The sequence below is a fragment of the Mandrillus leucophaeus genome, unplaced genomic scaffold (assembly GCF_000951045.1).
Source record: "Mandrillus leucophaeus isolate KB7577 unplaced genomic scaffold, Mleu.le_1.0 Scaffold15, whole genome shotgun sequence".
NCBI classification, from domain to species: Eukaryota; Metazoa; Chordata; class Mammalia; order Primates; family Cercopithecidae; genus Mandrillus; species Mandrillus leucophaeus.
In genome coordinates this window covers 9,323,512-9,335,647 of record NW_012101476.1, presented here as the reverse complement: position 1 = coordinate 9,335,647, position 12,136 = coordinate 9,323,512, and the positions used below count along the sequence as shown (strand labels likewise).

The 12,136-nt window shown below is 45.8% G+C and overlaps 1 protein-coding gene across 3 annotated transcripts in view; it reads right to left on the bottom strand.

Moving 5' to 3' along the window:
- Positions 1 to 2,447: 2,447 nt before the first annotated feature.
- Positions 2,448 to 12,136, bottom strand: part of PRKCQ (protein kinase C, theta) — a 90,422-nt gene continuing 80,733 nt past the window's right edge. For all 3 annotated transcript variants that reach the window (XM_011974911.1, XM_011974912.1, XM_011974914.1), the window contains 2 exons: positions 6,161 to 6,289; positions 2,448 to 3,679 (listed from right to left, as the gene is read on the bottom strand). In XM_011974911.1, coding sequence (XP_011830301.1) covers positions 3,524 to 3,679; positions 6,161 to 6,289 — 285 coding nt within the window. In that variant the 3' untranslated portion in view covers positions 2,448 to 3,523. The remainder of the gene's footprint in view (positions 3,680 to 6,160; positions 6,290 to 12,136) is intronic.

The following is a 12,136-nucleotide window of genomic DNA, read 5'->3' as shown; positions in this document are numbered from 1 at the left end:
GTGGCCAGCCTCTTGTGCACAGGGAGCCCTCTCTCTGTGGCCAGCCCCTCTTGCACAGGGAGCCTGTCTCTCTCTCTGTGGCCAGCCTCTCCAGCCTCTTGTGCACAAAAAGCTCTCAGGCCTCATTTGTCAGCACGTGCAGAAGTGGTAAAGGATCTATCTAAAGAGCCAAACTCTCAGTCCATATCTTCCAAAAAGAAGCACTGGTCTCTCTTTTTCCAAAACCTTTAACTACGCCCCAAGGTGAAGTTCTCATTTCTATTGGCAAGGTTGAGTCTAGGCTAAAGAACACTGTGGAGGGGAACTGGGAGTGGTGGTGAGAGGACTGGGATTGAAGAGGCTGGCCCCCCGTGCCATTTTCCCTAAAAGCAGGACGGGTAAGCCAGGTGTGGCCCTGAACTAGGGAGTCCACTTAAAACTCTACTGAATGATAATCATTAGATGCTGATGGACGGATGTTGCTGAAACCCTGCACCCTGGAATGAAGCAAGATCTGATGCTAGGAGTTCTGGGTTCAAGTCTCCACTGCTCAACCTTCTAGTGTAACCTTTATGGTCTCCCTGGGCCTCAGGTCTCTCCCTTATTTTTTATTTTATTTTATTTTTTTTTGAGATGGAGTCTTGCTCTGTTGCCCAGGCTGGAGTACAGTGGCATAATCTCAACTCACTGCAACCTTCACCTCCTGGATTCAAGTGATTCTCCTGCCTCACCCTCCTGAGTAGCTGGGATTACAGGCACATGGCACCATGCCCTGCTAATTTTTGTATTTTTAGTAGAGATGGGTTTCACCGTGTTGGTCAGGCTGGTCTCAAACTCCTACCTTCGTGATCCACTCACCTCGGCCTCCCAAAGTGCTGGGATTACAGGCATGAGTCACCGCACCTGGCCAGGCCTCTCCCCTATTAAATAGGGATATTAATAAGCAATTTCAGAGGACCCCTGAAAGAATAGAAGGGAGTAATAAGTACTTCTCACACTCAGAAATACGAAGCAAATAGTAACCTTGTTAGTCATCTGATGGATTCACACAGGTGACATTTATTAAAAACAAATGATGAGGCCTGTAATCCCAGCACTTTGGGAGACTGAGGCAGGAGGATCACTTGAGTTCAGGAGTTCAAGACCAGCCTAGGAAACATAGGGAGACCCTGTCTCTAATTCAAAAAAATAATAAAAAAAAAGAAAACAAACAAAATCAGATGATGAATAGACATTATTTTGGTCTGGTGGAGGGGGTAAAAGTTGTGTTGGTTCCTGTTTCTAAGAGCCCACAGTCTTCACCTGTCTCCTGGTAGAGGTCCTGTTGGGGTCTCTGAGTGTCGGGAGGATGTTAGGTGCTGTGGCAGGGGTATGTGGGAGCCCAGAGTGAGGAGAGGATGGTTGGAAGGAAAGTGGGGTAGAGCTGCCCCCAGGCCTGCAGCGTGTGGAATCCATGAGTGTTTGCTGTGGAAAGTGTTGCTCACTGACCTTTCAGCTTCGCAGGATTTTGATTCAGATTAGAACCAGAAAGTACTCTAGTGAGAAAGGACTTTAGATAGCATCTTCACCAACCCATTACTTGCAGGCCCTGAAAGATGAAATGCCTTGTTCAGGGCTTCACAGCAAATGCAAAGCAGAGATCAGAACAGAGCAGGGGGCTCCCTGCTCTCCACTGGCCCATCCAGGGCCTTGAAGGACCCCCTCCCTCCTTTAAGCAGGCGAATTTGGTAAACATGTGTGAGCATTTTCATTTGGAGCAAGGGGAGGACAAGCGTCGCCTTCTCACATAACTAGAGGTCTGTAGTCATGGTGCTATTTTCAGAACAGAGGGCCCAGACACCTGAATGGACACATCTGAAGATAGGTGCCCATCTCCATCTCCTTAAATGAGGTTACTAGTGTTCATTTTAGGGGAGTGTCTATTTAAAAGAAATCACAAGAGCTCCATGCAGTCGGGAAAATGTCCCAGCACACCTGCAGACTGTCAACAGTCTGCTTATATTATTCTATTTTAAATATAATATCTAAAGTTATTTCCAGCCGTGTGATGAGGTAGGCTAGTGACTCCAAATATCATGTAGACTTGCTTTTCTTACAATTGCCTTAAGGTCACCTGACTTCCTCACCCTTTGGCTTACTCTACTCCTGCCTCAGCCTCCCAGGTAGCCTCCCAGGTAGCTGAGATTACAGGCACCTGCCACCACACCTGGCTAATTTTTGTATTTTAGTAGAGACAGGGTTTCACCATGTTGGCCAGGCTGGTCTCGAACTCCTGACCTCAGGTGATCGGCCCACATTGGCCTTCCAAAGTGCTGGGATTACAGGCATGAGCCATTGTGCCCAGCCAATCCCCCAATTATAGAACATCATCTCAATGCTAGCTACATTTTGAGGACTGACACAGCAGAAGCAAGTTCTTGTGGGGGACAAGTGGGGAAGTAAATGATTAAGAGGACTCTTGGTTTTTTTTTTTTTTTTTTAATTCCATTTTTACACATCCACCTGTTTGTCATTAAGTCACAACATTTTATCAAAATATACACACAGCACAAATACTTTTAAAATGTATGGTTGGAATTCTAATTAAACTCGACTGACTGCTGCAAACAGCATGCACGGGTCATTGATCTTGAGTGATGCCTACGGAGGGGCTTATGAGTCATGAAATCACCAGTCATGGCACGAGAAGCGGTTGAGGTTCTTTTCCCAGGAGACTTACGCACGTCGTTTATTTTCTTGTTATAATGTGAGGATGGCAGTGAACGACTCCAGCGACCCTGGAGTCTGCTGAGAATGGGCGGATGGAAAGGTTTCACTGGCGAGGGTGAAATGATACTATCTTTGGGGAACTCTAAATATCATTTCTATCTTGACAAGATAACCAGCGAAGGTGTCTAGCAGACCTTCCCTCTCACGTTCCACTGTCCTCTTGACCATGGATTTCATGGTTAATCAGGATGAATGGATTTGTAGATCTCAAGTTACAAGCTCTGTTTATTGTAAAGAATTCCCATAAAAACCTATCCAGGGTTGGTCCCCCAGCCGTGTACACATCCACAGATAGGAATAGAATAAAACGGGTTAGTGATTACTCGTCTGCGGCTGAGTGAGATCCGCTACTAGATCAGGCAATGGGGCCGTTTCAGTCTTGAGATTTCTGTACTCCGTTTGCCCCCGATTCAACAAGCATTTCATTGATCAGCAGTTGGAGCCCAGGTGAAGGGTCATAATTTATTTCAGCATCAAGTTTTGAAACCTTTCCGAGTGCGGAGACCCATCTTTCAAGTAAATAACTACGGTTAGTAATGACCTAACTTCAGGAGCGTCTGTGAGACATGTCAGGAGACGAGACACAGGGCATCGTCGTTAGTGAAGTGGACTTGGTTTCTGCTACAGATAAAAGTCACGTGGGGGGCGAACGGGTCTGAGCCTTTATTGTTGAGTGTTTCTTTCCTTTTCCAAGTGGAAAAAGGAACCCAAGCAGTGTCTCGAACCAGTCCCCAGGGAGAAGGCAAATTCGTTCCTGTCTCTGGAGGGACAAGATTCAGGATATCAGCCGCTCCATCCCGGGGTTCATGAAGGAAAAGTTTCTGAACATGTTCTGGTCCATGCTGTTGATCAGCGCTCTGTCGGCGAATGACAGCCGAGGCTTCTCATTTAAGAATTCTTTGTCGAAATTGCTGCAGTCATATGGTGATTTCTTGGTCAGAGTTTAAGGGAACAAAGAAAGAGAAGCAAAATCAGTCAGTAAGTTCATGATTTTCACTTTTGTTATCTAGGCTGTGATCTACTTATGGCAAAGTTGGCGTGTGCAGAGACACTAAATAGGGGCAGTGCCTATAGATGACCATGCACAGCTCTCATTGAACATGGCTACAATCCTGTGTCCTCGGCTTCATAATAATATAAATTCATAAGTTCACAGAAAGACTACCACTGTAGACATTCAAATGGGATCTAATGTTTCTAATTAATGGTTTACATGAAGCAGGGTTGGCAACCTTTGAAAAAGTGATCCGCCTGAATTTGACCTCTGTCTTTTTAGTTTTCATGGAACACAAGGTGGGGATAAGGGAGGGTGGTGGGGAGAGGGAGTGAGAGGGTATGAACGGAGGGGTGGGAAGAGAGAAGGATTTTCACAATTACATATTCCTGTTCTTTTATCGACATTCTTGGCTGTTGTCAGTCCCCTGCCCTTGTATTTTATTAGTAAACATCTTGGGCTGTCTTTTTTAGACAACACAGACTGGGACAGAGTCCTTTCAGACCACTTGGCCCATTGGTTTTCATGGCAAAAAACAAAACAAAACCAAACAAAACGACAGAGAAAGGGAAAGCAAACATCTATTTCATACATGCTGTTCAGTATGGCGTTCAATTCAGTGTCCCGAGATTGAGAGCAACCATGATCAACAGAACGTCCTATGAGCACAGAGAAGCGAAACTAAGAGTCAGGCCCCTCCCACCTGCCAAGGGCCCTGGGGCTGTGAGGTCAGCGGCAGCTCAGATCACAGGTCAGGGAAAGTTTCCTACTGGCAGAACTGGGAATGTCCTTTAGGGTAAGCTTAGATCCAAGTTTTGATTTTTATGTGCAAAATATTAAGTCGATTTTAATCTGCAGTGGAAGGTGAGACATGGTTTAATAGTCCTGATAGCTAAAAACAAGGGAAAATGTTTATTTTATCACAAATGACTAACCCACGTATTAGATGTCGTACTGTCACAAATACAGTGCTTGAGGCCGGCCTGTTGGGCCCTGGAACGTCCCTGGAGGTTGGGACAGATGTTGAGAACAACTATTCTTGCCCTGGGAACGAGATGCACCTGCTTCTTCTGGCCATTCACTATCACGACTAATAGCCTGTGTGTTCTCGGGGGTGGACTCTGTTGGGAAGTCCATGAGCCTGGCCCCCTTTAGTGCACAGATGGCCCATGTCTACCCAGGCAATCACTCCAGTATTCCCAGCAATCACGGGGAATGGTTAAGGCTGGCAAACCCACCACTTTGCTCCACTCTTTTAAAAATTAGTATTTTTAGAAATTGTGATATTCGTAACTTAAAATATGCTTTCTTAATAATTTTTTTGTTGTTGTTTTTCTAAAAAGTTTATTTTTGGAGACAGTGTCTCACTCTGTCACCAGGCTGGAGTGCAGCGGTGTGATCCCAGCTCACTGCATCCTCTTGGGCTCAAGTGATCCTCCTGTCTTGGCCTACTGAGTAGTTTGAACTATAGGCATGCACCACCAATCCCACTTAATTTTGTATTTTTTGTAGAGATGGCGTTTTGCTATGTTGTCTAGGCTAGTCTCAAACTTCTGGGCTCAGGCAATCCTCCCGCCTCAGCCTCCCGAGTAGCTGGGATTACAAGTGCCCACAACCATGCCAGCTAATTTTTTATTTTTATTTTTAGTAGACACGGTTTCACCAAGTTGGCCAGGCTGGTCTCGAACTCCTGACCTCAGGTGATCCACCCACCTCGGCCTCCCACAGTGCTGGGATTACAGGTGTGAGCCAGCATGCCCAGCCCAACCTTGCTTTATTTTTGACTTCACTTTATGGTGGCCCATCTCGCAGGTAAACCAGGTCATTCTGCCTTTGCTGATGTAGCTTAATGACTTTTGCCAGTGAGGACGGATATGGAAATGTACAGACCTATCTTTTTTAAAGCACCAGTTTAGTTAGTTTCTCCCTTAAACCAAAGAACACCTAACAATTGCCGTCAGGAAATGTAATTACATGAGCACTTTACAGATACTTTAATAAACATCGTGGAAAAAACAGCTCCAAAATTCCTGATGTAGGATGCAGGGTTTATGTCCGAGTTTGGGTTACCCAGACTGGACCATTAAGTAGGTATGCGCCATGTGCAAAACCCCGTTTTGTTTAACAGTCATCCTCACAAATTCATATTCAACCTAAGGCATGGGCACACAGCAATCCATTCTTCATGCAGGTGCATCTTGACGACAGAGGTTAAATTTTGCAAACAAGAGTGACCTCCCCTCCCTGCCCCACCAGCCCAGTGACATGTGTTAGAGAAGTGCATTCCTCCTGGAGACTGGGGCTGGTGGGGAGTCGGGGCTCCGGCAGGGGTGGGCAGCTGCGGTGACTTGGACAGGCAGATGGCCCTGAGTGGAGGGAGAGTGGCTGACACCAAGCGGCCCATGAGCGAGTCCTTACCACTTTCGGCCGGAATGGTGGGTCAATCTCCTTCCGTTCAAGTTCCTCCCAGTTGATCTCTCGAAACAAAGGGTGCTGGCGGATGTCTCCCCTCACGCCCAGCCTCTTCTCAGGTTCTCGCACAAAGAGCTGAAAGGGAGCAGAGGAGCAGCCCTGAGGTCTCCAGGGATGAGCCTTTTGTGTCAGGAGGGCGTGGTGCTTCCCAGTGCACCAGCCCCTTCTTTTCTAACCTCATTTTTCTACTTACCTTCATCAGGACTAACTAAAGTCAACCTGGTCCTGACACTCTCCCTTGAAGGAGCCTTTCTAAATTTGCTGGAGCCTGACACGTTATCTTCTGAGGTGCATTGACTTGATTGGAAACCGGCTTTGCCCCGTGTTATTGATGGGACCTCAGGCAACTGACAGATCTGAGTCAGTTTCCTCACCTGTAAAGTGAGCCAAGTGCCCTCCTCACAGGGCTGATGTGATGATTAATGAGACAGCAACACACACACACATACACACACACATGCACACAGGCATATGTGATGGTATACACACATGGACATAAACACATACACACACACTGGCACACACACACAAATGTGAGCACGTGCACAGACATACATACACATGAACACATGCATACACATGCAGACAGGTGTATATAAATGCATACACACAGACATGAACACATACACACACACTAACACACACAAATGTAAGCCCATGCACACGGACAGCCATACACACGCATATACACACATGTACATGATCACATGCACACACATGCATGCATTTGTGCACTATAACTCCTGGTCTGTTAAACCCAACAGCATAGAGTCAGTGATAATTTATTTGTCATTTGATCGATTATCCATCAATCGAGTCTCATTTCTTACAAAGCTGCATTCTTAGAATGATTCCAGCATTGTGGGGACTCAGGTATAATGGAAACTAGTCCTAGCAGTCAGCTTTGGACTCTCCAAGGCATCTGAGTGAAGAGAATTACCCTCAGCTCCTGCAAACCTGCTGGAGGAGTAATATTTAATTCAAGGTCCATCTAATAATTTCTGAGCTGGCACATATGTACATTCCTCTTTGCGCTGTTCCTTCTCCTGTTCTTTCAAAATGAACACTGGCAAGACAGGAAAGAAACTCGGATATTTTTCAAACTTAAAGAAAACCTGTCAAGGGCATTAAGAAACAGGAGAGTCTAAACATTAACTTAGAAAAGTAACAGGTCCCCTGGGTGTCTGGAGTAGTTACCAGTTATTCTTACATCAGCTAGATGTTTATTGATGAAGTCACCACGAGTTGTAGGGCATTTTAAGGAGCCTAAGGTTCTTTGAAACAGAAAACATGGCGGAATGCAGTGATTTTCCAGGAGGTGTTCACAAGGACTTGACCTCCACTCACACCTCAATTGCAAGGGTCTCTTGTTTTTACTGCTCATAAACATAGCCAGCCTGCCTGTTCTGAGATAGTGCTTCACTTACGTTATCTTAGTACTTGAAAATCTTCAAAGGCTCTGTTCTTCCAAAAAAATGTAAAGACCAAACAACATGCTATTGTAAAGTGAAGTTTTCTCCCTTTTTTAAAAGAGTAAGGGAATCTCTTTTAAAGTTCCGGGTGAAATGTCTGGGCAATCACCCGGTGTATCTGACTGGCAAATCCTTGGCACAGTCTCAACTTCCTCTCTCCCGCATACTATATGGGGGCCACTGAGGACTCGCTAGGGAAACTTGGGGTTCCAAAGTACCCAATTAGAAAGCCACTGCATGGTGGACATAACATGACAGTCATCCGAGAGACTGACTACCCACGTCGCCGCGGGTAAGTTTTCTGAGTCTCAGTTTCCTCGTGTGTAAATGAAGGGCTAGACAAGGTGATCTCTAAGGTCTGGTGAGTTCTGACATCCTCGGGTCCTCGGCTGGCATTTGAGGCTCTCTGGAGTCTGACGCTGACTCACAGGACCTTCCATTCCCTGGACCCTCTCTAGTCCAGACACTTCTGCTCACAGAAGACACCACCTGTCTTCCTGTCTCTGTCCCTCACTAATGACATTTCCATCTTGCCATGAGATACCCTCCCCTAGTCGACTCCCGTTGCCCTCCCCTCATCTTTAAATTCTGCCTTATCTTTCAGGGCTCAGCTTTCACCCCCTTTTCCTTGTGAAACTTTCTTTGATTACCTCCACTGACAGGGAGCTCTCTCTCTTCTGTTCAAGTCATATTCAGAATTGATGACACCATCATACGTCATTCGCATCTTTTATGATTCTTAAGATTGATACATCATCCACTCCAACCAATGTTGTTTGAGAGGCAGGCACTGTGCCAGATGCCTCTGTGATTTTAAAACACATTCTAAGAAAAACAAATTTATCATCCCAGTTGTCAGCTGAGGAAGCTGAGCCTCAAAGGAGCTATGCACTTTGATGACAGGTGGCCTCCTTCCCACTCATCCTGATGGATAATCTCTCATCTGGGCACCACACAACATCTTCCCTCCACTGGAGGATTAGCACATTGTATCTTTTTTCAAGGTTGTCTTCTTTCCTGCTAGACTGTAAGCTCTGGAGGCCAGGCACCATTGACATGTCTGTTCCTTACAGAAGCTAGCGTAGTGCCGTGCACAAGATAGATGCTCAGTAGACGCCTGCTGAGGAAGTGGATAAGCTGTCTTTCCACTTGGTTTACCTGCAGATCACGCATCTTCAATCCTCATTTTATCTCGGTTGCCTCTTTTCAGCATAGAAAAGAAGCACCAAGTTCACAGTAAGATATATTTTTCTGTAGACTCAGAAAATGGAGTGGGTACTAAAAGCCCGGCTTCACCACGGTGCAATCCATGCATGTAACGAAATGACACCCACACCCCATATATTTATACAAACTATAAAACAGCAGGAGTCATCACATGGAAAAGCTGATTGTTGTTTTAGAAGCAAAGAGAGGCTGGGCATAGTGGCTCATGCCTGTAATCCCAGCACTTCAGGAGGCTGAGGTAGGTGGATAACTTGAGGTCAGGAGTTCGAGACCAGCCTGGCCAACATAGTGAAACCCCATCTCTACTAAAAATACGAAAATTAGCTGGGTGTGGTGGCGGATGCCTGTAACCCCAGCCACACGGGAGGCTGAGGCAGGAGAATTGTTTGAACCTGGGAGGTGGAGGGTGTAGTGAGCCGAGATTGTACTACTGCACTCCAGCCTGGTGACAGAGCAAGACTCCAAAAAAAAAAAAAAAAAAAACAACAAAAAAAACAAAAAGGAAGCAAAAGGAATATGTGACTTGCCCTATGTCCCTTCTCCTGAAACAATGATACTAAATGATTGACCTCCACTTCTTAAGGACATTTGGATGAAACGAGATTAGATAGATGGCATAAGTGTCTCAGGAAGAGGCCAAAAACTCCTTCACGTTGTTCTAGCAAGATGCTTCAGCGAACTAGGCTGAAAGTAACTGCCTGGGCCATGTGTGCTGCAGGCTATGTTTTCTATTCTATTTCTTCCAGTGAACATGTGGCATTTGTACCAAGAGGATCATGTCAATGGGCCTTCTGAGCTTGGATGTTTACCTGCAAATTTTAAAAATATATTTAAAAAAATAAAATGTGTAACGAGAAGAGCATACGGTCTCCAGCTCCGAGCTTCAATATTCTTTCCAGTTTTGCACAGAACGGTAAATTAGTATATGTTCTGCCCTGCAGCCACTAGACCCACTGAGGTCCTCAGGATGACAGGTGACCTCACGGGACGGGGGTCAGGCTGGAAGCTCCGCCCCTGGAAAGCTGCACTGAGGAAATAAAATTCTCGAAGACTTGATTTTGTTCATAAAAGCTGTCAGGATGGAGGTTTATATTGATGGGAAAAAATAGCCAGGATGTAGTTGAAATTTGTTTAAGTTTATTGGACAGTCTGTGAAGAAAGCAGCTCCAGGCTGCGGAGGACAGCCAGCAGCGGCGCCGACAGATTGTACCTGGAACCTGCCTTCCCTCTTCAGTCGCTCCTCAGATATGTCTTTCCATGAAAGGAAGAGATATTTATGTTCCAGATCATTAGTTTCCCATCATTTTCAAACAAATGGACAGGACATCCTGGATGGATATATGAGGAAGTAAAGGGTGTTTCTTTGGCAATCATCAACCGGACAGCAGCGTCCCCACTGGAATTCTTGCTGGGGCACAGCCTCTCCCAGTGTGCAATTGTTCAGTGCACGACATGCATCCATGCCCTAGGAGGGCCAACGGCGACAGGTCTGGCACTGCTGCTGTCACAGATGCCACGAAATGCTGCTATCCTCAGCTTTTCCAGAGGACCTATGACTTCTAGGTTTCATGACATTTTGTCAAATTCCCTAGAGGACATTTCTGGGAAATGGCATTACCTTTTATTTTTGTAACAAATGGGGCTCAAGAATGTGGGTGCTGTTGGATCAAAGCAAAGGAGGAATAGAGATAAAGCTGGAAGCCCGTTTATGGGCAGCAAATTGCATAATGGAAATTAATTTTATCAGCCCAACTGCAAGAATGTGTGTGAGGGAAGGCTCATGGAAGTTTTACTAACTCACATGGGAAATAACAAGTCCAAACTCTTCTATGTCAACTCAGAAGGGGGGTGTCCAATCTTTTGGCTTCCCTGGGCCACACTGGAAGAAGAATTGTCTTAGGCCACACATCAAATACACTAACACTAACAACAGCTGATGAACTAAAACAAAAATCACAGAAAATGTCATAATGTCTTAAGAAAGTTTAGGAATTTGTGTTGGGCTGCATCCAAAGCCATCCTGGGCTGTACGCAGGGCATGGGTTGGACAAGCTTCATTTAGAACCTCTTTTGACTGAGAATGGTGGCTCATGCCAGCACTTTGGGAGGCTGAGGCGGGCAGATTGCTTTGAGCTCCAGAGTTTGAGACCAGCCTGGGGAACATGGCAAAACCCGTCTCTACAAAAAATGTAAAAATCATCTGGGTGTCAGTGGCACGCACCTGTAGTCTCAGCTTCATGGAAGGCTGGGGCTGGAGAATCGCTTGAGCCTGGGAAGCATAGGCTACAGTGAGCTGAGATTGCACCGTTGCACTCCAGCCTGGGTGACAGAGCGAGACTCTGTCTTAAAAAAGAAAAGGACCTCTTTCACCCACCAGTCCTCCTGTTTTCTTCTTTATCCTTTATTATCTCAGTTTCTGCTCTATTCAGCCAAATTTATTTTCTTCTCTTGTGGCAACTCTTTCTCTTCCGGCAACTCTTTCTCTTCCCACTGAAACTCTGCAGATGACTTTTTATTTTGGTGTTTGCAAGGCATTTAGCTTTAGATTTAGTTTTGTTTTTAAATAATCATAGATTCACAGGATGTTGATAAGACAGTACAGAGATGTCCTGGGCCCTTCACCCTATTTCTCCCAATGATTGCATCTCACATAATGATAGCATAAGATTAGGAGCTGGCACCGGTACCATGTGTGTATATACTACTTACGCCATTTTATCACATGTGCAGATATGGGCAACCTCCGCGCCAGGCAAGATACGAACTGTTCCATCACTGCAAAGATCTGCCTGTGCTGCACCCTGAGAGTCACGCCCACCCTCCTGTCCCCAGCACCCCAACCCCAGGCAACCACTATTCTGACTTCCATGTCTATGGTGTTGCCATTTCGATGAAGTTATGTCAGTGGACTCAGAGGACTCCGAGAGTATGTGATCTTTTGAGACTGGCTTTTTGCACTCAGCACAATGCCTTGAGTTGTTTTATAGATCAATAGTGTGTTCCTTTTCATTGCTGAGTAGGATTCCAGCACACGGCTTTTCACCTCTTCTCCTCCAACTGGAAGGAATCCTTTCCTCCCACCCAGTCTTTCTCTCCTTGGAAATCATCACTTCCAGGTTCTCTCCACGGAGTTGCTTCTGGTTACCTCTGCCCCTCCTTCACCCTCCGTGCTGGTCTGAAGCATTGCACATCCTCAGGGTAGGCTGGATTTGGGAAGCACAGG